Source organism: Neomonachus schauinslandi, chromosome 11 (assembly GCF_002201575.2).
Source record: "Neomonachus schauinslandi chromosome 11, ASM220157v2, whole genome shotgun sequence".
In the NCBI taxonomy this organism is placed as follows: Eukaryota; Metazoa; Chordata; class Mammalia; order Carnivora; family Phocidae; genus Neomonachus; species Neomonachus schauinslandi.
In genome coordinates, this window is record NC_058413.1 from 56368253 (window position 1) to 56395277 (window position 27025).

Consider the following 27025-nt stretch of genomic DNA (forward strand, 5'->3'; position numbering starts at 1 on the left):
TCCGGATTGTTTTCACTGGATTATTTGTCTCATTATGGGTTATGTTTCTTCTTTGTATGCTTGGCAATCTTTTTTTTTTTTTTTAAAGATTTATTTATTTGTTTCAAAGGGAGAGAGAGTGAGAGCAAGCAGGGGGCAGGGGCAGAGGGAGAAGGAGAGAGAATCCTTGAACAGACTCCCTGCTGAGCACCGAGCCCGGTGTGAGGCTCAATTCCATGATCCCGAGACCATGACCTGAGCTGAAACCCAAGAGTTGGACACCCAACCTCCTGAGACACCCAGGCACCCCATATGCTTGGTAATCTTTGATTGGATGCCAGACATTGTGTTTTTTACCTTGTTGGGTGCTGGATATTTTTGGTATACCAGAAATAGCCTTGAATTTTGTTCTAGGATTCAGTTAAGTTACTTGGAAATATATGTATATTTTTTGGATTTTGTCTCTGGTATTATTGAGATATAATTGGAAACAGTTGACCTTGAATAATATGGAGTTGAGGAACACCAATATGCCCATGCAGTCAAAAAGCCATATAGAACTTTTGACTCCCCCAGGATATAACTATTAGGAGCTTACTGTTGACCAGAAGCCTTACCAATAACATAAACAGTTGATTAGCACATATTTTCTGTGTTATATGTATTATATACTGTATTTTTATAATACAGTAAGCTACAGAAAAGAAAATATTAGTAAGAAACTCATAAAGAAAAGAAAATGTATTTAGATTGCTGTATTATATTTATTGGACCTGTGCAGCTCAAACCTGTGTTGTTCAAGGGTCAGCTGTGTAATGTTATATAAGGTTAACATGTACAATGTGTTGATTTGATAAACATATATTGTAAAATGATTACCAGCATAGCATTGCATAATTACCTGTCATATAATTACCTGTCACATAATTACCATTTGTGTGTGTGTGTGTGGTGAGAACATTTAAGATGAACTTTCTTAGCAACTTTTAAGTATATCATATATTATTATTAGCTGTAATCACCATGCTGTACATTAAATCTCCAGAACTTGTTAATCCTATAACTGGAAGTTTGTACACCTTGACCTGTATGTCCTCATTCTCCAGTTCCCCACCCCCAACCCTTGGAACTACCATTCTCTTCTCTATTTCTCTGAGTTTGGCTTTTTTAGATTCCAAATATATATGATGTCACATAGTATTTGGTATCAGGGTAATGCTGGATTCATGAATACAAGTTTGGAAGTATTCCCTTCTCTTCTATTTTTGGGGAACAGTTTGAGAAGGTTTGGTGTTAATCCTTTTAAATATTTAGAATTCACCAAGGAAGCTACTTGTTCTCAGCTTTTCTGTGTTGGGAGGTTTTTGATTACTGATTCAATATCCTTACTTGTTATTGTTTTATTAAGATTTTCTTTTTCTTCCTGATTCAGTCTTGGCGGATTGTGTATACCTAGGAATTTATCCGTTTCTTCTAGGTTTTCCAATTTGTTGGCATATAATTGTTCATAGTAGTCTCTCAGGATGCTTTTTGTTTCTGTGGTATTAGTTGTAATGTTCTCTCTTAGTTCTGATTTTATTTATTTGAATTCTCTTGCTTTTTTTCTGAGTTAGTGTAGCTGAAGGTTTATCAGTTTTTATCTTTTAAAAAGCCAGCTCTTCATTTCATTAATCTAATTCATTTATTTCCACTCTGATTTTTATTTCTTTCCTTTTCCTAACTTTGGGCTTACTTTTTTCCTAGTTCTTTGAGGTATAAAGTTAGGTTGTTTATTTGAGATCTTTCTTTTTTCTTTTTTTTTTAAGAGTATTTATTAGAGAGAGAGAGAGAACATGTTCGTGGGGTGGGGTGGGGCAGAGGGAAAGGGAGAGAGAATCTCAAGCAGACTCCACTAAGCATGGATCCTGATGCTAGGCTCCATCCCACAACCCCAAGATCATGACCGGAGCCGAAATCAAGAGTCTGACATTGAACTGACTGAGCCACCCAGGCACCCCAACATCTTTCTTTTTTTCTTTTTTTTAAAAGATTTTTACTTATTCATTTGAGACAGAGAGATACAGAGACAAAGAGAGAACATAAGCAGGAGGAGAGGCAGAGGGAGAGAGAGAGAAGCAGGCTCCCCACTGAGCAGAGAGCCCAACATGGGGCTTGATCCCAGGACCTGGAGATCATGACCTGAGTCGAAGGCAGAGGCTTAACCATCTGAGCCACCCAGGCGCCCCTCTTTTTTTCTTAATACAGGTATTTATTGCTATAAATTTTCCTTTTAGAACTACTTTAGCTGCATCCCATAAGTTTTGGCATATTGTGTTTCCATTTTCATTTATTTCAAGATTTTTTTTTTAAGATTTTATTTATTTATTTGACAGAGACAGCGAGAGAGGGAACACAAGCAGGGGGAGTGGGAGAGGAAGAAGCAGGCTTCCTGCCGAGCAGGGAGCCCGATGTGGGGCCCGATCCCAGGACCCTGGGATCATGACCTGAGCCTAAGGCAGATGCTCAACAACTGAGCCACCCAGGCGCCCTATTTCAAGATATTTTTAAATGTACCTTTTGATTTCTTCTTTGCTCCATTGGTTGTTCAGGAATCTGTTGTTTAATTTACACATATTTGTGAATTTCTAGTTTTCCTCCATGTTAATTGATTTCTAGTTTTATACCACTGGGGTCAGAGAAGATACTTTGTATGATTTCAGTTTTAAATTTTTTTTTTAAGATTTTATTTATTTGAGAGAGAGAGAGAATGAGAGACAGAGAGCATGAGAGGGAGGAGGGTCAGAGGGAGAAGCAGACTCCCTGCCGAGCAGGGAGCCTGATGCGGGCGGGACTCGATCCCGGGACTCCAGGATCACGACCTGAGCCGAAGGCAGTTGTTTAACCAACTGAGCCACCCAGGCGCCCTCAGTTTTAAAATTTTTACTAAGATTTGTTTTGTGACGTGTGACCTATTCTGGAGAATGTGTATTCTGCTGCTCTTGGTTGGATGGAATATTCTATATATGTCTGTTAGGTCCTTTTGGTGTCAAGCGTAGTTTATTTTATTTATTTATTTATTTATTTATTTTCAAGCGTAGTTTAAGTCCAACTTTTCTGTGTTAGTTTTCTGTCTGGATTTACTATTCATTGTTAAAAGTGGGGTATTGAAGTCTCCTACTATTAATTGTCTTGTGTATTTCTCCCTTCAGATCTGTTAGTATTTCTTAATATATTTAGGTGCTCTGATGTTGGGTGCATACATATTTACAGTTATTATATCCTCTTGATGAATTACGCCTTTGTTATTACATAATGATCTTCTTTGTCTTTTTTTTTTTTAAGATTTTATTTATTTATTTGAGACAGAATGAGAGAGACAGAGAGCGCATGAGAGGGGGGAGGGTCAGAGGGAGGAGCAGACTCCCTGCAGAGCAGGGAGCCCGATGCGGGACTTGACCCCCGCGACTCCAGGATCATGACCTGAGCCGAAGGCAGTCGCTTAACCAACTGAGCCACCCAGGCGCCCCGATCTTCTTTGTCTTTTGTTACAGTTACAGAGAGAGAGAGCACATGCAGGGGGAGCAACAGGCAGAGGGAGAGGGAGAAGCAGGCTCCCTGCTAAGCAGGGAGCCTGATGTGGGGCTCGATCCCAGGACCCTGGGATTATGACCTGAGCCAAAGGCAGCCTCTTAACTGACTGGGCCACCCAGGCGCCCCATGTCTTTTGTTACAGTTTTTATCTTAAAGTCTGTTTTGTCTGAGTGTAGCTACCCCTGCTCTCTTTTGGTTTCCCTTGCATGGAATATCTTTTTCCATACTGTCACTTTGAGCATATGCATTGTCCTTAAAGCTGAAGTGAATCTGTTGTAGCTAGCAAGCATATAGTCAGGTCTTGTTTTTTATGCATCCAGCCACTGTGTGCCTTTTAATTGCAGAATTTAATCCATTTACATTTAGAGTAATTATTGATAGTTGAGGACTTACTAATTGTCATCTTAATTGTTTTCTGGCTGTTACATAGTTCCCTTATTCCTTTCTGCCCTTTATTGCCTTATTTTGTGAATTGATTTTCTGTAGTTATATGCTTTGATTCCCTCCTCTTTATTTTTCTGTAGGTTTTTGCTTTGTGATTACCATGAGACTTACATAAGACAACTTAGAGATAGAACAGTCTTTTTTCCCCACTGATAACACCTTCGCTTACTAAAACTCTACCCTTTTATTCTCCTCCTTGTAAGTTTTTGATATAACAATTTACCTGTTTTTATTGTCTATTCATTAATAAATTATTGTAGTTACAGTTTTTTAAATTTTGTTTTAATTCCAGTATGGCTAACATACAGTGTTAATTCCAGTTGTACATTGTAGTGATTCAGCAATTCTATACATTACTCAGTGCCCATTATGATAAATACACTCCTAATCCCCATCCCCTATTTAACCCGTTCCTCCCCAACCTCCCCTTTGATAACTATCAGTTTGTTCTCTATTGTTAGGAGTCTGTTTTTTGGTTTCTCTCTCTTTCTGTTTTTTTCCTTTGCTCATTTGTTCTGTTTCTTAAATTCCACATATGAGTGAAATCATATGGTATTTGTCTTTCTCTGACTGGCTTATTTTGCTTAGCATTATACTCCAGATCCATCCATGTTCTTGCAAATGGCAAGATTTCATTCTTTGTTATGGCTGAAAAATATTCCGTTATGTATATATATGCTACAACTTCTTTATCCATTCATCTATGGATGGACACTCGGTCTGCTTCCATAATTTGGCTATTGTTAATTATGCTGTAATAAACATAGGGTGCATATATCCCTTCAAATTAGTGCTTTCATATTCTTTAAAAAAATTTTTTTTAATTATTATTTTTTAATATTTATTTATTTGACAGAGAGAGAGAGCACGTGCAGGAGGAACAACAGGCATAGGGAGAAGCAGGCTCCCCACCGAGGAGGGAGCCTGACGCGGGGCTCGATCCCAGGACCCTGGGATCCTGACTTGAGCCAAAGGCAGACGCTTAACCAGCTGAGCCACCCAGGCGCCCCAGTGTTTTCATGTTCTTTGGGTAAATTCCCAGTAATGCAATTACTGGATCGTAAGGTAGTTCTATTTTTTAACTTTTTGAGGGACGTCCATACTGTTTTCCATAGTGGCTGCACTAGTTTGCATTCCCACCAGCAGTGGGAATGGTTCCTTTTTCTCCACATCCTTGCCAACACCTGTTGTTTCTTGTGTTGATTTTAGCCATTCTGACAGGTGTGAGGTGATACCTCATTTTGGTTTTGATTTGCATTTCCCTGAGGATGATTGGTGTTGAGCATCTTTTCATGTGTTGGCCATCTGCATTTCTCTTTTGGAGAAATGTCTGTTCATATTTTCTGCCCATTTTTTAATTGGATTATTTGGTTTCTTGGGTCGTGTATCAGTCCTTTTTATATTTTAGATACTAACTCTTTATTGGATATGTCATTTGCAGCTATAGTTGTTTTTTGGGGTTTTTTTTTTTTTTGCAGCTATAGTTATTTTTAATACTTTTGTCCTTTCACGTTTATAAGCGATAGAGGTAAGTGATTAACATACCATCATATTACAGTATTAGAGTATTCAGACTTGGACCATATGCTTACCTTCACCAGTGTGTTGTATATTTTTATATATTTTCATGTTACTAATTAGCATTATTTCATTTCAGCTTGGCGATCTTTCTTGTTGTTTTTTTGTTTGTTTGTTTTTAGAGATTGAGAGAGCACGAGTAGGGGAGGGGAGAGGCAGAGGGTGAGAAAGAGAGAGAGACTGAATCCCAGGCAGGCTCCATGGCAAGATTTCATTCTTTGTTATGGCTGAAAAATATTCCATCATGACGCTGAGATTATGACCTGAGCCAAAATCAAGAGTCGGTCGCTTAACTGACTGAGCCACCTAGGTGCCCTGATCTTGTGTTTTTTTTTTTTTTTAAGACTTTGTTTATTTATTTGAGAAAGAGAGTGAGTGAGTGAGAGAGAGAGAAAGCACAATTGCGGGGAGTGGGGAGGGAGAAGCGGACGCCCTACTAAGCAGGGAGCTCAATGCAGGGCTTGATCCCAGAACCCTGGGATCATGACCTGAGCCAAAGGCAGTCACTTAACCGATTGAACCACCCAGGCGCTCCCCTGATCTTGTTTTCTAATGTAAGCGTTTATAGCTATAAATTTCTCCTTAGTGCTGCTTTTGTTGCATCCCATGAATTTTGTGATGTTGTATTTATTTTAATTCATTGCTAAGTATTTTCTACTTTCTCTTGTGATTTCCTATTTGATCCCTTGGTTGTTTAAGAATATGGTGTTTATCAAAACAGCATGGTACTGGCACAAAAACAGACACATTGATTAATGGAACAGAATAGAAGAGAGCCCAGAAAGAAAGCCATGCTTATATGGTCAACTAATCTCCAACAAGGGGGCAAGAATATATAATGGGAAAAAGACAACCCCTTCATAAATGGTGCTGGGAAAACTGGGTAGCTACATGCAAAGGAATGAAACTGGACCACTTTCTTATACCATACACAGAAATAAGCTCAAAATGGATTAAAGACCTAAATGTAAGAGCTGAAATCATAAAACTCCTAGAAGAAAATATAGGCAGTAATTTCTTTGACATCACCCTTAGCAACATTTTTCTAGATATGTCTCCTCAGGCAAGGGAAACAAAAGCAAAAATAAACTATTGGGACTACATTAAAATGAAAAGCTTTTGCACAGTGAAGGAAACCATCAACAAAATGAAAAGGCAAGAGTGACTAGAATTAATAAGACAAGAAATAAAAAGTGTTGGTGAGGATGTGGAGAAGAGGGAACCCTCGTACACTGTTGGTGGGAATGTAAATTGGTGCAGCCACTGTGGAAAACAGCATGGAGGTTCCTGAAAAAGTTAGAGAAATTGGGGCACCTGGCTGGCTTAGTTGGTAGAGCATGCAACTCTTGATTTCAAGGTTGTGAGGATGTAGGGATTACTTTAAAAAATACCCCCAAATTAAAAAATATATTAAAAAATAGTAATATTATATGATCCAGTAATCCCACTACTGGGCATTTACCCAAAGAAAATGAAAACACTAATTTGAAAAGATACATGCACTTCTGTATTTATCACAGCATTATTAACAACAGCCATGAGATGGAAGTAGCCCAAGTGTCCATCCATAGATGAATAGATAAAGAAGGTATGGTGTGTGTATATATATAATGGAATATTGCTCAGCCATAAAAATGAGTGTTATCTTGCCATTTGTGACAACATGGATGGGCCTAGATAGTATTAGGCTAAATGAAATAAATCAGAGAAACACAAATACCATATGATTTCACTTATGTGGAATCTAAAAAACAAAACAAACAGTAAAAACAGATCCATAAATACAGAGAACAAACTATGGTTGCCAAGGAGGATGCGCAAAGTGGGTGAAGTAGGAGATAAAGACTTCCAGTTATGGAATGAATGAATAAGTTTCAGGGATGAAAGGTACAGCATAGGAAATAGTATTGTAATTAGCATTGTATGGTGACAGATGGTGGTGGGTATACTTGTAGTGAGCACAGCATAATGTATAGACTTGTCAAATCACTGTTATACACCTGAAATTGATGGAACATTATGTATCAACTGTAATTTTAAAAGGAGCTGACATAGGGGTACCTGGGTAGCTCAGTTGTTTAAGCTTCTGACTCTTGATTTCGGCTCAGGTCAAGATCTCAGGGTCGTGAGCTTGAGCTGCGCATCAGGCTCCGGGTTCGGTGGGCAGTCTGCTTAGGATTCTTTCTCTCTCCCTCTGCCCCTCCTCCCAATCTCCAACCCCCCCACCCCCACTCACCTTATCCCTTCCTCTCTCAATAAAAAAAAGCGGGGGAGCTGACGTAAGATATTAACTTCATGTTTATACTTATCTTTGCATCTTAACATTATTAAAATAAAAAATGAAAGCATTCTTTATTAAAAACATTTGTATTAATTTAGGTTTATCATTCATGTAACAGCATTAAATTTACCAAAGATGTGAATGTATCAAAGACCAGGCATTTGTCTTTCAGTTTCAGGATGGTATCAGGCTTTGTATTCACAGAGAAGAGGCTGTTAGTATTTTTAATTCAAATGAAATAAGGTGCACTGATAAAGGACATATTTTGCATCAGTTAGGATTAGGTTTGGCTGTAACAAATATGTGAAAATTAGTGCCTTAAAGAAGATGTAGATTTATTTCAGTCTGAAGAGAGGCAGTTCGGGGTTTGGATGGCAGCTCTTTGGTATCAGGGACACAAGCTTCTCTCATTTTGTTGCTTAGCCATTTTTGGTGTAGGGGCCCAGGGCAGGCTGCCCAAGATGGGCCATCTTGGTATAAAGATTATTTTGAGTTAAAAGTAATTAACTCAAATTGGGTGGCTCATTCAGTTAAATGTCGGACTCTTGATTTCAGCCCAGGTCATGATCTTCGGATCCTGAGATTGAGCCCTGTGTTGGGCTCCACACTCATCGGGGAGTCTGCTTGGATTCTCTTCTCCCTCTCCTTCTGACCCCCTACTAAGATAAATAAATAAATTTTTTAAAAAGTAATTACAACACAGCAGATACAGAAAAAGCTCTCTGTCCTGGCGCCTGGGTGGCTCAGATGGTTAAGCATCTGCCTTCAGCTCAGGTCATGATCCCAGGGTCCTGGGATGGAGCCCCACATCGGGCTCCTGGCTCAGCGGGAAGCCTGCTTCTCCCTCTCCCTCTGCCTCTCTCCCTGCTCATGCTCTCTCTCTCTCTCTATATCTCTGTGTCTCAAATGAATAAATAAAATCTTTAAAAAAAAAAAAAAGAAAGAAAGCTCTCTGTCTCCCCCTACAATTCCCTAAATTTACATTAGAAAGGAGAGCCTATAACAGGAAGAGAGCTATTAAGAGAGACTTCCCTTTACCTTCATAACTGATCTGCATAATAGGGCACCCTTGTTTTTCCAAACAACTCCTTTCACTTTCTTGCTGGTGGTCTTTCTCCCCTTTGTGTTCTCTGACTGTACCCCTCTCCTTTGATCATGTAAGCTTCATGTTGCCTCATTGTCTTTGGAAATTCATGTCTGTGTGGATTCTCCATACATATAACTGTTAAATTTGATTTTCTTCTATAAATTTGTCCCATGTGAATTTGATTTTTTTTTTTTTTAATGAGAGAGAGCATGAGTATGGGGAGGGTCAAAGGGAGAGGGAGAGAGAAAGAATCTTTTTTTTTTTTAAGATGTTATTTATTTATTTGACAGAGAGAGACACAGCGAGAGAGGGAACACAAGCAGGGGGAGTGGGAGAGGGAGAAGCAGGCTTCCCCCGGAGTAGGGAGCCTGATGTGGGGCTCAATCCCAGGACCCTGGGATCATGACCTGAGCCAAAGGCAGACGCCCAACCAACTGAGCCAGCCACGTGCCCTGAGAGAAAGAATCTTAAGCAGACTCTGTGCTGAGCATGGAGCCCTACACAGGGCTTGATCCCATGACCCTGAGATCATGACCTGAGTGGAAATCAAGAGTTGGATTCTTAACTGACTGAGCCACCTAGGCGCCCCTGTCAATTTGATTCTGAGTCCACTTAGGAGGACCATAGGCCAGAGGAAGGTCTTCCTCCCCAACATGGGCTTAGATTCCCAGTGTCCCCTCAGAGACCAAGATGGCTTTAGCTATTGGGTCCACATTTCCTATAGCAGAAAAGGGGAAGCAGAGACAAGAAGGGTGTAACCTCTATTTTTCTTGAAAGTATCATGGCAGACTTCCATTTATCTTGAACTCCAAGTCTCATGGCCATTCCAAGCTGCAAAGAGCCTTGGAAATGTAATTTTCTTAGCTAAGTAGCAATGTATTCAGGTTAAACATTGGGATTCTTTTATTAAGAAAAAAGGGAGAGTGATATTGGGAAGGCAAATAGCCCCCAAAAATAAAGGAGAGAAAAGAACATGTCATTTAATTGCCACAGACTTGTGAATTTTTGTTTTTGTTTGGTTATTCATTTGTAACTTCATTTTGTTGTGGTTGGAGGAGGTATTTTTTGTTATCTATCTTTTTAAGTCTGTTGAGAACTTACAGTCTAACATATAGTCTGTCCAAATGTTCCATTTGTGTTTGAGAAGAATGTATATGCTATATGGTAGAGTGTTCTGTTTATGTCCATTAATTGATACTTGTGTTGAAAATCCTGTGTTGAAAATCATTCATTTGGAATTTTGAATGTTTTGTGCTACTTTATTCTACCCAGAATCTATTTATAAAATAGTTTATCCATTTCTTTCCCCATTTTGCTACTTATTTCTGCTTTTGGGTGTTTATTATTTCTTTGCTTTTCATGTTTGAGGTTTGTTTTTGTTTTTGTAAAGAGAGGAACAAAAATCAGATGAAGATCCCTTGCTAGAAAAAAGAAATTAAAAATATTACCACAAAATGAAATTTCAAAAAGACATGCAAAATGCATACCCCAATTTGTTGCTATTTGATTCAACAGACAAGCAACAGTTCTGTATTTTATCTTGTCATTAGTGTATCCATGGACCGTTCTTTCAGTCTGAATGGCTACCTTCTCCCAACTCATTTTTTGCTCTTGGACGTTCTTTTTGAGATACTTTTTCTTTTTATCTTTAGAATTACCTTAAAGGGCACCTGGGTGGCTCAGTTGGTTAAGCATCAGCCTTCAGCTCAGGTCATGATTCTGGGGTCCTGGGATCGATCCCTGCATTGGGCTCCCTGCTTCTCCCTCTGCCTCTCCAGCTCCCCCTGCTTGTTCCAATCTCTCGTGCTTTCTCTCTCTGTCAGATAAATAAATAAAATCTTAAAAAAAAAAATTTTTTTTTCTTTAATGGATGTTCTGATTGAAAAATCTTTAGTTTTGGGACACCTGCATGGCTCAGTTAGTTAATCGTCTGCCTTCAGCTCGAGTCATGATCCCAGGGTCCTGGGATCGAGTGCTGCATCGGCCTCCTTGCTCAGTTGGGAGTCTGCTTCTCTCTCTGCCTGCCGCTCCCCCCCCATTTGTGCTTGCTCATTCTCTCTCTCTCTCTCTCTGACAAATAAATAAAATCTTTAAAAAAAAATCTTAGTTTCACTTGTCAGAAGTTATCTTTATTTTAATTGGATCGTTTTACAGGATTTTTTTTTTGAGTAGGGAATTATTTTCCTTTAGCACCTTATAAATATGTTTCCACCATCTTTCTCGGAAGTCACCTATTTAAATTAAGGGCCAAATTCATGTTTTTTTATTTTAAGTGGTATTGACTAATATAATTATTTTCTTGTGTTCTTCTCCTATAGGGAATACAGTGAGTAACCTGATTATGATTATACCTCCAATTTTTGGTGCAATTCAGAGTGTTAGAGATGGACTGGAAAAGCGGTACATTGCTTCTTACTTAGCACTCACAGGTATGTGTAACACTTAATCTAAAAATGATGTACAGTATTCGGATGGGTTATTTTTCTCATTCATACCTAAAATTGGTTCTTAATTTTGTGTTGTTTATTACACAACTTGAACATATTCTGAAACTTCTGATTTAAAACTCCAGTAAATTGAACTACATTTTGAATACAGTTTTTTAAAATTCAGTATTTCAAGCATACAGAAAAGAATAGAGATAATATAACAAATATACCCATGTGTCTTACCACTCAGCTTTGTCAGATGTTAGTGTTTTGCAATATATGTTTCAGATTTTTTTCTTTTTTAAGGAAATAAACTACTATGGATAAAATTGAAGCTACCTTTGTATTCCTGCCTGATTTTATTCCCCTCATCCTCCCAGCTCATCCTCCTAGAGTTAACTTCTATGCTTAATTTGATTATAATTTTCTCAGGTGTTTTTGTATTTATACTACATATATATGTATACTTAAGTATATATAATATGGTTTGCATATTTTCAAACTTTTTTTAAAGGATATTGTACTGTAACGTTTTGTAACTTACTCATATTCCTCTACCTTGTCTGTGGGGCAGGGACTGTGTCTTGGTTATCTTTGTATCCCTATTGACTGGCAATTTAGTGGTCTTCAGTAAGTGTTGGATGGATGGGTAAATGAACTTTACGAGAGCATAAGATGGGAAATGCTCTCTGTCATGTTCTTGCATTTTAACAAGAAAAATAACAAAGGTGATTCTAGTTTATTTCTTTTCTATATAACCTTCTAAACACAATTTCTTGTTTTAGCCCAAAGTATTATTTATATATAGGTAGAAAGGACTTTTTTTTTTTTTTTAAGATTTTTCATTTATTTATTTGACAGAGAGAGAGACGGCGAGAGAGGGAACACAAGCAGGGGGAGTGGGAGAGGGAGAAGCAGGCCTCCCGCTAAGCAGGGAGTCCAATGCGGGGCTTGATCCCAGGACGTTGGGATCATGACCTGAGCCAAAGGCAGATGCATAAATGACTGAGCCACCCAGGCGCCCTAGAAAGGACTTTTAATTACTACAAATCAATAAGCTATAATGTGTCATATCAGATGCTGTAATGTGTCATATCAGATTCTACCGTAATTAATCATTAGATATGAGAGACTTCAATTTTGGAATCCATTTCTCATATCCATGAGGTTTTAAGAAAGTTATTTGTTTTAAGAAAGTTACTTCAAAAGGAAGACTTGTCTACAAACTTATCTCTTTGCCTTATTACCTGGGATTTTTTTTAAAGATTTATTTATTTTTGGAGACAGAGAGAGTGTAGGCGGGTAGGGGCAGAGGGAGAGAGATTCTAATGCAGACTCCATGCTGAGCATCATGACCTGAGCCAAAACCAAGAGTTGGAGGCTTAACCGACTGCGCCACCTAGGTGCCCGTATTTCCAGGGATGTTTTAAGAATGTTTATGAAATACTGACAAATCACAATCAGTAATAACAATAAGAATAAAAAGATTTAAGGGACTTCCTGGTTGCCCTAGGATAATAGTGTCCTCCTAAATTAGCATTTGTCCACTTATCCTCCCAGAAAACCATACAGATTAAGAAAGAAAATACATAGTACCACACTTATTCAATACTTTCAGCCTTACTGTGAGAGAAAAAATACTATGAACTTCAAATCATTTTTAAATAAGTAAAAACACCAATTTCCAACAGAACTATCTTTGATGTTTTAGAGTTGGGGAAGTTTGAAAAACTGCATGAAAAAGAGGAGAGGGGTTGAGAACCTAAGTCTGAAAAAAAAAAATAAAGCTTCACATTAAACGCAAAATTTCTGAAAGCAGTCTAAGATCTGGTAGATTACAGTACTGGCTAGAGGTAAAGGACTTAAAAGTGTGTAAGACCTAAGGTGGCATTTTTGGAAAGGTACCACTTCTGGGAAAGACATAAATAGAAAGGGGGTGGGACTGGGGTGCCTGGGTGACTCAGTTGGTTAAGCATCTGACTCTTGATTTTGGCTCAGGTCATGATCTCAGGGTCCTGGGATTTGAGCCCTGCGTCAGGCTCTCTGCTGAATGTGGAGCCTGTTTGGGATTCTCTCTCTCCTTCTCTCTTTCTAAAAAAAAAAAGAAAAAGTATTTAAAAAAAGAAAGGGGGAGGGACCTTTTGGAGATATGTCAGTGAAGGGGAAGAAGGAAGCTAGAGGGAGGAATTAAGATCCTGTGGAAACAAAGGAACTGTAAAACTTATCAGACCCTTCCCCCTTCACTCCCTCTATCACCCAAGTAAGTAAGTATATATGAAAAAGGGCACTGAACCTCACTATTCTGACAGAAGGGGGCAGTCTTGAGCTAGGAAATTTTAAGCCCCCCAAAGTCTTTACTCCTGCAAAATGGACCATATAAAATTACTGTAAAAAGAAAACAAAATGAAAATCAAAGTTTTTTGGCTCATGGGCATCCTTCCCTGACAACTAGTTACAAAGCGGAAGGAAACTGTAGCATAAAACTCCTAGCTAAATTAACTAACCTCAAAGAAATTAATCAAAATTTAGAAACAAATAACACCCCCTTCTTCTAAAAGAAATAGAATTGATTCAACTTAGGAAAGATATTGAGGCTGAATTACAATGTGTTGAATATTTAATAAGGGCTACTTAAGAAGGCAGAGAAATAAGCAAAGGAATGAAAATGAGATTAAAAAAAGGGCCAGAGAGAAAGTGATTGAAATGGAAGAGAGGCAGAGAAGACCTCATAAACATATAATTGGAGTCCCTGGAGAAGACAGACAAAACAGTGGGGGCGCCTGGGTGGCTCAGTTGTTAAGCATCTGCCTTCAGCTCAGGTCATGAGCTCAGGGTCCTGGGATTGAGCCCCATAGAGCCCCATATCGGGCGCCCTGCTCAGCAGGAAGCCTCCTTCTCCCTCTCCCACTCTCCCTGCTTGTGTTCCCTCTCTCGCTGTCTCTCTCTCTCTCTGGTCAAATGAATTAATAAAATCTTAAAAAAACAAACAGTGAAACAGAACTTACATTTAAAATTATAATTCAAAAAACTTTTTAGAAATGAAAGAAGAAAGAAATGAATCTGTATTGAAAGGTCCATTTTTGCCTCTTAAAACTGACTTGGGATAGTTAACTCTGAAATATAGCCTTGTAAAACTACTGGATTTTAAAAACGAAAAAAAAATTCTTAAAGCTCTAATGAAAAAGGCCCAGTTACTGACTAGGGCAAATAAATTAGGCCAGCATTTGATCTCATCAGCAAAACACAGAAGGGCACCAGTGGAACAGCAGTTTTAGTGTCAGCCACAGATTTTCTATTCTAATCAAGTTGTGTTTCAGATATCTAGGTTCTAGAAAGACAGTTTTAAACATGCAGGTCTCACTGACTATTATATACATGACTCCTTCCTCATGAATCTGTGAACACTTTACTAATTTAGTTGCTACTAGCCACATGTGGCAATTTAAATTTAAATTAATTAAAATTAAATAAAATGTAAAATTCAATTCCTCTGTCACACTAGCCACATTTCAACTGCTCAATCCTCATATGTGGCTTGTAGCTACCCGATTGGGCAATGCAGATATAGAACATGTCCATCATCACAGAAAGTTCTGCTGACTACATTATACTAGAGAATGATGTTCATCCAACTAAGACAAGACTGGGAAAACTTTGGCAAAATGTCAGATGATGAGCCTTTAATATATTTAACTATAGATCTAAGGCTATTACAGGTGGGATAGGGTTGAAGGATAATATATGGACACATTATATGGTGTAATAAGTAGAAAGAATGAAGTTTTTTTAAATGAGTGAAGGAAAGGGCAAAGTAGAATAAGTTCATTGACTGTTGCCTAGGTAATAAGTTGAGTACTAAAGAATATGATTTAAAAGTAACAAATTGGAGGGTGCCTGGGTGGCTCAGTCGTTAAGCGTCTGCCTTCCGCTCAGGTCATGATCCCAGGGTCCTGGGATCGAGTCCCACATCGGGCTCCCTGCTCGGCGGGAAGCCTGCTTCTCCCTCTCCCACTCCCCCTGCTTGTGTTCCTGCTCTCGCTATCTCTCTCTCTGTCAAATAAATAAATTAAAAAAATCTTAAAAAAAAAAAAATGTAACAAATTGGATTGTAAAAGGTCAAGTAAGAAAATAAAGGGGGACTCAGGGTACTATAAACCGCCTAAGTACAAAAGAAACCCTTAGCACAAAAAAATCGCCTTTTCTACATACCAAAGAAGTTTTTTAAAGAGCAAAAAAGACTTATCACTTAGAGAAATACATTAAATATAAAATAATATGTGTAACAATTATGGTAAGAAATATGATTGAGATTAAACACATCAGTCATATCAGTCAATACAAATGAGCTTAACTGTCAAAAGAAACATTTTCAAATTTGCTTACTAAACAAAACCAAACTTTATGCTTTGTATAAATAAAAGATACACCTAAAACAAAATGATTCAGAAAAATTAGAAATTATAAGAAAGTAGAGGTGTAGTGATCTTGATATCATATAAAGTAGAATTCCCATTAAAAAGCATTAAATGTGATATAATTCTAGAATGTTTATATTAACTATATTAATTAGAATGTTATATTGAATGTTTATAATTCTAGAAACCATGATTCACAATGAAAATATAACAGTTATGAATATCTCTGCACCAAATAATACAAATACCATTTTTATATAGCAGAAACTACAAAAGATATAAGGATAAACAGAAATATTGTAATAAAAGATTATCGTATGCCACACTCAGTACAAGACAGCTGAAGTGAACAACAACAGAAAATCAACGATTTCTAAGACCTAACAACATAACCAGTAAAGTAAACCGCATGGTTTATGCTGACCTTCATACCCTGGTAATAGAACATGTACCCTCTTCTCAAGTGTGCAGAAAACATTCGTAAGAGCAAAAGAGTGAGTTCCATGAAGAAGAAATAATAAAATAATATCCTCTTGCCTCTTAAAACTGACTTGGAATAGTTAACTCTGGATCCATGCTAAAAATTAACAACAAATTCAAACCAGAAAAAGGTTCTTCCTTTTCAAAATTTTAAAATCTTCTATTAACTCTTGATTGAAAGGGAAAATGTAAAGTGAAATTATAAAATCCTTAAAATAGAGTTGTAACAAAAATTTTGCCTATCAGATAAAGCAGCCATCAGAGGACAATCCATAGGCTTAAACACTTAATACTAAAAGATTAAAAAGTGAAATATATTTTTTAAAGATTTTATTTATTTTTATTTTATTATTTTTTTTAATGTTTTATTTATTTGACAGAGAGAGACACAGCGAGAGAGGGAACACAAGCAGGGGGAGTGGGAGAGGGAGAAGCAGGCTTCCCTCCCAGCCGGGAGCCTGATGCGGGGCTTGATCCCAGGACCCTGGGACCATGACCTGAGCCGAAGACAGACGCTTAACGACTGAGCCACCCAGGCACCTCTAAAGATTTTATTTATTTGAGAGAGAGAGAGAGCACAAGCAGAGGGAAGGGCAGAGGGAGAAGCAAACTCCCTGCTGAGCAGGAAGGCCGGAAAATGAGCCTGTGGGAGCCTGATGTGGTGCTGCATCCCAGGACCCGGGGATCAGGGCCCGAGCCTAAGGCAGATGCTTAATGAACTGATCCACTCAGGTGCCTCCCAAAAAGTGAAATATTAATTAAGACCTCAAAAGGCAAGAAAAAAGGACCACAAAGTAAACCAAATGAAAGTTCAAGGGAGGAAATTATAAAGACATAAGCAGAAATTAACCAGAAGACAGAAAAACATAGTTCTAATTAATGCATCAAAACCCATTTTTTTCTTTAAAGAAAAAGTAGGCAACTAGCTAACTTACGAAAGGAGGCAAGCATAAACATACATAATAAATGATAAAGGGAAATATCCATTGAAACAAAGGAATTAAATTTTAAAACCTCTTTTTGGCTTTTTTGATGTATGTGTGAAACAATGTTGTCCAACAATAAACCGGAATTTTTATTTGCTGACTTGTTCTAAAATAAATAAATAAAAATAAAACCTCTATGTAAATACATTTAGAATTGGATAATTTACAAAGAAAATAGTTTACCAAAACTGACCCCAGGAAAGATAGAAAGCTTTGAACAGACCAACAATGTCTGTATAAAAAATAAAATAAGTTGTCAAGGAACTCCACAAAATAATACCATGCCCAGATAGTTTCACAGAGAGTTGTACTAAAACGTCACAAAGACCAGATAGTCCCAGTATTACATAAATTTTTTCAAAGCATGAATAACAAAGGAAAATTTTCCAAATTCTTTTTATGAAGCAAACAACAGTTGTTACGTAAACTTGATAAAAATGCCGTAAAAAAGGAAAATTAAGGACTAATATGAATATCAATGCGGAGATCATAAGTTATTATCAAACAAAAAGGAGTGAACAGCTGATGCATGTAACAAGGAAGAACCTCAGAAATACACCAAGTGAAAGAAACTAAAAGATATAAAAGAAAACAGATTATGTGATTCTATTTATATGAAATTTCTAGAAAAGGCAAAATTATGGAGATAAGGAAATCATCAATTACATGGGGTTTAAGGTGGGACTGGATGTTGACTGCAGATGGTCATAAGGGAACTTCTTGGAGTGATGCAGTTATCACAAAAACTGGATTGTGGTGGTTGCACAACTTTTTAAATTTACTAAAACTCATAAAGTCATACATTGAGTGAATTTAATGGTATATCTCAATACTTGATTAAAAACTAAAAACCAGTGGACACAGGAAATGTAGGAATGTGCACACTGTGTGAGAGAGAATGAGAGACATTGAGTGTTTACATCTCAGGTGGGGCTGAAGGAAGAAAAGCAGTAGAGGAGAATATAGATACAGAAGACTTGAAATAAGCAATATTGTGTATAGAAGCTGTATCTCTTCTCTGGTGGGGATATAGCTGTTTTTCCCATTGTACCTGACATTTAGGATCCAGGCAGCCACCCCCAATTGTTGAAGATTGATGAATCCTATTTGTCACCCTGAGGATTTTCTTTAACAGGGATCAATGTCTTATTAAGTGAATTCATTTGCATATTAATGACCAAAAGTCATTTTTTTTATGTTTATACAGATATGATGATTTGAGTAACTATTCCACATATTGTGGTAATCTGCTGTCTTCTGATATTCCTGTGAATATATGGAGGTACATATTTTCTAAATTACTTTTTCCTGTAACCTTTTTCCAACTGAAGAAGGTTTAGGGGTGATTAAGGGAGACAAAAAATACTGCACAATAGAGGCATCATAATGAAATTCTTGGGCCTCTTGTATCAGTATCTCTTCATGGAAGGCATCCTTATGAAATTTATTCTTTGAAAGTCAGAGAAAGCCCTTTAGCTCAATTTTTTAAAAATATTTCTTCCAGTTATAGCACTAATAAAGATTAATAAGTCCTTACTGAATTCCTTGGAACCAGAAATATTTCTGAATTCATATTGCTTTTGGATTTTAGAAAATTAATAGATTGTAATAGATTTAGAAAATTCATAGATTGTAGAAAATTAGTAGATTGTAGACAGTATACCTACTAAGCCCACCAAGACTTGGGGCAGCACTCCATAGGTGAACTATTCATCTTGCTGCTTAACATGAATTTACACTAACTGGGCTAAATAATTATCATAAATAGTCTTATGTCCAATCAGGTCAGGTTTTACTGTCAAATCAGTTTGTGCCAAACTTAAAAAACAAAAGAACTTTTGGTTTGTTTTTTTTTTTTCCCAGAAAACCTTGTCATGTTAATTATTTTTTTCAATTTTATTTTATTATGTTATGTTAATCACCATACATTACATCATTAGTTTTTGATGTAGTGTTCCATGATTCATTGTTTGCGTATAACACCCAGTGCTCCATTCAATACGTGCCCTCTTTAATACCCATCACCAGGCTAACCCATCCCCCCACCCCTCCTCCCCTCTAGAACCCTCAGTTTGTTTCTCAGAGTCCATAGTCTCTCATGGTTCGCCTCCCTGTCCGATTTCCGCCCCCTTCATTTTTCCCTTCCTACTATCTTCTTTTTTTTTTTTAACATATAATGTATTATTTGTTTCAGAGGTACAGGTCTGTGATTCATCAGTCTTATACAATTCACAGCGCTCACCATAGCACATACCCTCCCCAATGTCTATCACCCAGCCACCCCATCCCTCCCACCCCCCACCACTCAAGATTTTATTATATTTATTTATTTGAGAGAGAGAGTGAGAGAGAGAGCACAAGAGGGGGTAGGGTCAGAGGGAGAAGCATACTCCCCGCCGAGCAGGGAGCCTGACGCAGGACTCAATCCTGGGACTCTGGGATCATGACCCGAGCCGAAGGCAGTCGCCCAACCAACTGAGCCACCCAGGCGCCCCAAGAACTTTTGGTTTTAAAAGCTTTTTTTTAGTTATTAAATAAGATATTTAAATTTATTTAATTCTCTCTTTTCTTATTTTAAAAAGTAGTAGATAATAAATAGAATCCGGCCCCACATTAGGAAAATAATAGACCATGACAACTGGAGTTTACTCCCCAGAGTGCAGGATCATTCAAATTTAGTAAAGAGATCCATTAATACATACAATAAATACAATTTATTACAGTAGTAAATTCAAGAAGAAAAACCATGTGATTATCTTCATAAATGTTGGAAAAGCCTTTGTCAAAATTCAGTACCCATTTCTTTCTTTCTTTTTTTTTAAGATTTTATTTATTTATTTGACAGAGAGAGCACAAACAGGGAGAGCGGCAGGCAGAGGGAGAGAGAGAAGCAGGCTCCCTCTTGAGCAGGGAGCCTGATGCGGGGCCAATCCCAGTACCTTGGGATCATGAACTGAGCTGAAGGCAGACGCTTAACTGACTGAGCTATCCAGGTGCCCCTCAGTACCCATTTCTGATTAAAAAGAAAACTCAAGAAATTAGGAATTGATGGATACTGTATTAACATGGTAATATAATATCTCAGTCCTAAAGCCAGCATTTTACTCAGTGTGGAAGTACTGGAAGCACTAGAGACATTAATCAGTGTATTTATACCAGAGAAAATGATTAAGGACCTAAGAATTGGGAAAGGAAACTATCTTTGTTAATAGATACCATAGTATTCCTGAAAATTCTAGTCCAGAGAATCAATTATCAAGCTAACTCAATGCAATTATTTGGTGAGGTATCAGGTTTAAAATTGTAAAAAGCAATAAGCTTCATACATACAAACAATATCCCATTAGATATAATAGTAAAGAAGACCCCATTTAAAATACCATCTCAAAAGGTAAAATATCTAGGAATAAATTTAATAAGAAATATTTAGTATCTCTGAAAAAAACTAGTAGAACACTTGATGACATGAAAATAAATCTGAAAAAATAAAAAGTTGTTTCTGGATAGACAAAGATGTCCATTAGTCTAGGTTAATTTATTATTATTATTATTTTTTTTAAAGATTTTATTTATTTGCGAGAGAGAGAATGAGAGACAGAGAGCATGAGAGGGAGGAGGGTCAGAGGGAGAAGCAGACTCCCCGCCGAGCAGGGAGCCCGATGCGGGACTCGATCCCGGGACTCCAGGATCATGACCTGAGCCGAAGGCAGTCGCTTAACCGACTGAGCCACCCAGGCGCCCCAATTTATTATTATTTTTAAAGATTTTATTTATTTATTTGACAGAGAGAGGGAGAGTACAAGCAGGGGGAGCAGCAGAGGGAGTGGGAGAAGCAGGCTTCCTGCTGAGCAGGGAGCCCGATGTGGGGCTCAATCCCAGGGCCCTGGGATCATGACCTGAGCCGAAGGCAGACACTTAAGCGACTGAGCCACCCCCGCACCCCCAGGTTAGTTTATTGAAATAAATAATACTAATAGAAAAACCAGTAAGTTGTTTTCATTAAGACAAGTGGATACTAAAGTTCATATGAAAATATAAACATGCAAAGATATCTTGGAAATCTTTAAAAAGGAAGAGCTATAAGGATAAACTAGTCCTCCTATGTTAAAGTATACTCTAAAACTTGCATTGGTAAAATAGTATATATAGTACTGGTATTCCAGTAGATAGTACATTGGAATTTTTTTTAAAAAAAGGCATAAGTAGGGGCGCCTATTAATATATTTTTATATATAGATAGTGGCTCAGTTGGTTGAGTGTCAGACTCCTGGTTTTGGCCCAGGTCAAGATCTCAGGGTCGTGAGATCGGGCCCCATGTAGGGCTCTGTGCTCAGCACAGAATCCTCCCTTTTCTTCCCCCCCTTGCCCTCCCCCCGACTTGTGCTCTCTCTTGCTCTAAAGTAAATAAATAAATAAAATCTTTTAAAAAAATAAAAAGGCATAAATAGACCCAAGTCCATATTAGAGTTCAGTATATGATAAAGATTGTATCTCTAATCACTGGGAGAAAGAAGAATATTTTAATACATGGTATGAAGAATAGAATGGATGTATGTATACCTTATACATAGGAGTAAGTTCTAAGTTGATCAGAGACCTAATTACAAAAACTAAAATCTTGTAAGTACTAGAAGAAAATACATGTGAATTCTTCTATATCCAGAGTGTGGGGAAAGTTTTTATAACTGTGATTCAACATCCAGATGTAATAAAGGAAAATGTTGGCCAATTAAATAAAAACTTTGGCTTGGCAAGGGCGCCTGGGTGGCTCAGTCGTTAAGCGTCTGCCTTCGGCTCAGGTCATGATCCCGGGGTCCCGGGATCAAGTCCCACATCGGGCTCCCTGCTCAGCAGGAAGCCTACTTCTCCCTCTCCCACTCCCCCTGCTTGTGTTCCTGCTCTCGCTGTCTCTCTCTCTGTCAAATAAAAAAAAAAAAAAACAAAAAACTTTGGCTTGGCAAAAAAACACCATAAGCGAGGTCCAAAGCAAATCTTTTGCTTCACCAAATGGTGAAAATATTTATGACGTACAGTACAGGTAGAGGTTTAATATCCCTAACTTTTGTGCTTAACCAACTGAGCCACCCACGCACCCTTCAGCATGACTTTTAAATATTGAGGATAAAAAGGACCAAAAATCCGATAGAAATAAGTTGTCAGAGACGGACAGAAAATTCTCCAAAAAATATATTAAAAATAGCCAACATATTTAAGAAAAAATACCTAGTTCACTCATAAAAAAAGAAATGCAAACGAGAACTACACTGATGTATTATTTCTCATTTGTCAGATTGGCAAAAAGTGAAATGCTTGACAACATATTCTTGGCAAGGCTGTGGTAGAAATCTGCACTCTTCACACATTGCTAGTGAGAGTACAAAATTTTTGTAGGTGAATTTGGCAATATCTTTAAAAAAAAATTTTTTTTTTTGAGATTTTATTTATTTGCGAGAGAGAATGAGAGACAGAGAGCATGAGAGGGAGGAGGGTCAGAGGGGGAAGCAGACTCCCTGCTGAGCAGGGACCCCAATGTGGGACTCGATCCCGGGACTCCAGGATCATGACCTGAGCTGAAGGCAGTCACCTAACCAACTGAGCCACCCAGGTGCCCGAATTTGGCAATATCTAACAAAACTATATATGCAGTTACCCTTTGACTCAGCATTCACTTTTTTTTTTTAAGATTTTATTATTTATTGGAAGAGAGAGAGAGAGCACAAGCGGGGTGAGGGCCAGAGGGAGAGGGAGAAGCAGACACCCCCGCCCTGAGCAGGGAGCCCAACTTGGGGCTCCATCCCAGGACCCTGGGATCGAGCCCCTCATCGGGCTCCCTGCTCAGCGGGAAGCCTGCTTCTCCCTCTCCCACTCCCCCTGCTTGTGTTCCCTCTCTCGCTATGTCTGTCTCTGTCAAATAAATAAGTAAAATCTTTAAAAATAAATAAATAAACAAACATAAAACCATATATGCTTTAAAAGATGCAGAGTGTGAAAGTATAAATGTAAAAGAATACAGGAGGATTTAACACTTCTCAGAGTATACTTTTTTGTATTTTTATTTTTGGAACCATATTATGATTTTACATACTCAAAAAATATAATTAGATCAGGCAGAACAGGAAGTAGTGGAAATTAGGGGAGGGACCCTGGCTTTGAATACAAAGAAAAATAAATTGCAGAAGATAACATCTGATAAAGAATTGTTATCCAAAATACATAAAGAACTCTTTGTATACAAAATGTAAATATAAAATTCAACATTAAGAAAACAACTTGGTTAAAAAATGGACCAAGAACCTTAATAGACACCTCACCAAAGAAGATGTATAGATGGTAAATAATATGAAAAGATGCTCCACATCATATATCATCAGAAAAATGCAAATTAAAATAACAGTGAGATCCCACTATACATCTATTAGAATGGACAAAATCCAAATACTTTTGAGGATGTGGAGCAATACGAACTCTCATTCATTGCTGCTAGGAATGCAAAATGGAGCAGCCACGTTGGAAGACAGTTTGGTGGTTTCTTGCAAAAACTCAGCATAATCTCACCATATGATTCAGCAGTGATGCTTTTTGTTATTTACCCAATAGAGTTGAAAAATTATGTCCACACAAAAATCACACAGATGTTTATACCAGCTTTATTTATAATGCCAATACTTGGAAGCAAACAAGAAGTCCTGTGGAGGTAAATGGATAAACTGTGGCATCTCCAGACAATGAAATATTGTTCAGTACTAAAAAGAAGTGAGCTATCAAAGTATGAAAAAACAAAGAGGAACCTAAAATGTCTATTAGTAAGTGAAAGAAGCCAGTCTGAAAAGACTACATGCTGTATGATTCCAGCTCTATGATGTTCTGGAAAAGGCATATAGAGATAGTGAAAAGATCAGTAAAAAGATCAGGCCTGCCAGGAGTTTGGGGGAGGGAGAGATGAATAGGCAGAACACAGAGGTTTTTATTTTTTTTAGCACAGGTTTTTAGCACTGTGAAACTATTCTATATTTCTATGATACTGTAATGGTGGGTACATGCCATTATAAATTTGTCCAAATCCGTAGGATGTACAACACCAAGACTGAACTATAATGTAAACTGTGGACTTTGGGTGATAATGTTGTTTTATTGTAGATTTATCAGTTGTAACAAATGCACCTCTAGGGGAGGCTATGCATGTGGGTGAAGAGGGGTTATATGGGAAATATCTGTACCTTCTGCTCAATTTTGCTGTGAAATGAAATCTTGTGTAAAAAGAAAAAGTTGTAATAATAATATAAAAAAGTACTATATACCCTTTATCAAATAGAGAACATAACCACAGAGGAGGAAAGTGAAAGTATTTGTCCATTTAACTTTAAATGTTATTTTCATTATATGTCCCCAGTTTGAAAACAAAAGGATAGTCAATGAAATCTTGAACCTTACTTTACTAACTTTATTTACTTTTATTTATTTATTTACTGTTTATTATTGGTAGTGGTATGAGTATAGCAATTTTAAAGTTATTTTTATATTTTATATTTATTTTTACATTCCTAATACATTATATCTTAATAAGGAAATGGTCCAGTGTCATCAGTCTTACACAATTCACAGTGCTCACCATAGTACATACCCTCTCCAATGTCCATCACCCAGCCACCCCATCGTTCCCACCCACCTCCACTCCAGCAACCCTCAGTTTGTTCCCTGAGATTAAGAGTCTCTTATGGTTCATCTCCCTCTCTGGTTTCGTCTTGTTTCATTTTTCCCTTCCTTCCCCTATGATCCACTGTCTTGTTTCTCAAATTCCTCATATCAATGAGATCGTATAATAATTGTTTTTCTCGGGTTGACTTATTTTGCTTAGCATAATACCCTCCAGTTCCATCCATGTCATTGCAAATGTCAAGATTTCTTTTCCCTTTTTTTGATGGCTGCATAATATTCCATTGTGTCTATATACCACATCTTTATCCATTCATCTGTTGATGGACATCTAGGCTCTTTCATAGTTGGGCTGTTGTGGACATTGCTGCATAAACATTGGGGTGCATGTGCCCCTTCGGATCACTACATTTGTATCTTTGGGGTAAATACCCAGTAGTGCAATTACTGGGTCATAGGGTAGCTCTATTTTCAACTTTTTGAGGAACCTCCATACCGTTTTCCAGAGTGGCTGCACCAACTTGCATTCCCACCAACAGAGTAGAAGGGTTCCCCTTTCTCCGCATCCCCGCCAACATCTGTCGTTTCCTGACTTGTTAATTTTAGCCATTCTGACTGGTGTGAGGTGGTATCTCATTGAGGTTTTGATTTGTTTTTCCCTGATGCCGAGTGATGTTGAGCACTTTTTCACGTGTCTGTTGGCCATTTGGATGTTTTCTTTGCAGAAATATCTGTTCATGTCTTCTGCCCATTTCTTGATTGGAATTTTTGTTCTTTGGGTGTTGAGTTTGATAAGTTCTTTATAGATTTTGGATACTAGCCCTTTATCTGATATGTAATTTGCAAATATCTTCTCCCATTCTTGTTGTCTGTTGGTTTTGTTGACTGTTTCCTTTGCTGTGCAAAAGCTTTTTATCTTGATGAAGTCCCAATAGTTCATTTTTGCTTTTGCTTCCCTTGCCTTTGGCAATGTTTCTAGGAAGAAGTTGCTGCAGCTGAGGGCAAAGAGGTTGCTGCCTGTGTTCTCCTCAAGGATTTTGATGGATTCCTGTCTCACATTTAGGTCTTTTATCCATTTTGAGTCTATTTTTGTGTGTGGTATAAGGAAATGGTCCAGTGTCATTCTTTTACATGTGGCTGTCCAATTTTCACAACACCATTTGTTGAAGAGACTGTCTTTTTTCCATTGGATATTCTTTCCTGCTTCGTCGAAGATGAGTTGACCATAGAGTTGAGGGTCCATTTCTGGACTCTCTATTCTGTTCCATTGATCTATGTGTCTGTTTTTGTGCCAGTACCAGACTTGTCTTGATGATTATAGCTTTGTAACAGAGCTTGAAGTCCAAAATTGTGATGCCACCAGCTTTGCTTTTCTTTTTCAACATTCCTCTGGCTATTCGGGGTCTTTTCTGGTTCCATACAAATTTTAGGATTATTTGTTGCAGCTCTGTGAAAAAAGTTGATGGCGTTTTGATAGGGATTGCATTGAATGTGTAGATTGCTCTAGGTAGCATAGACATATTCTTTTCTATTTTTTTTTTTTGAAGATTTTATTTATTTATTTGACAGAGAGAGACACAGCGAGAGAGCGAACACAAGCAGGGGGAGCGGGAGAGGGAGAAGCAGGCTTCCTGCTGAGCAGGGAGCCTGATGCGGGGCTGGATCCCAGGACCCTGGGATCGTGACCTGAGCCAAAGGCAGACGCTTAACAACTGAGCCACCCAGGTGGCCCCACATAGGCATTTTCACAATATTTGTTCTTCCAGTCCATGAGCATGGAACATTTTTCCATTTCTTTGTGTCTTCTTCAGTTTCTTTCATGAGTATTCTATACTTTTCTGAGTACAGATTCTTTGCCTCTTTGGTTAGATTTATTCCTAGGTATCTTACAGTTTTTGGTGCAATTATAAATGGCACTTTGCTGAATTCCTGTATGAGTTCTAGCAATTTTGGGGTGGAGTCTTCGGGTTTTCCACATAAAGTATCATGTCATCTGCAAAGAGTGAGAGTTTGACTTCTTTGCCAATTCAGATGCTTTTTATTTCTTTTTGTCTTATTGCTGTAGCTAGGACTTCTTTTTTTTTTTTTTAAGATTTTATTTATTTATTTGACAGAGAGAGACA

The 27025-nt window shown here is 37.8% G+C and overlaps 1 protein-coding gene across 5 annotated transcripts in view; it reads left to right on the top strand.

Annotated features, from left to right (window-relative positions):
- ACER3 (alkaline ceramidase 3) overlaps positions 1-27025 on the top strand; it is a 164011-nt gene that overhangs the window by 41883 nt on the left and 95103 nt on the right. For 2 of the 5 annotated variants that reach the window (XM_021704731.1, XM_021704732.2), the window contains exon 2: positions 11258-11368. The exons of 2 other annotated variants lie outside the window; for them this stretch is intronic. In XM_021704731.1, the coding sequence (XP_021560406.1) occupies positions 11258-11368 (111 nt within the window). Of the gene's footprint in view, positions 1-11257; positions 11369-18480; positions 18532-27025 lie in introns of those variants that run through there. One more of the 5 variants, XM_021704734.2, reaches the window with a different exon arrangement.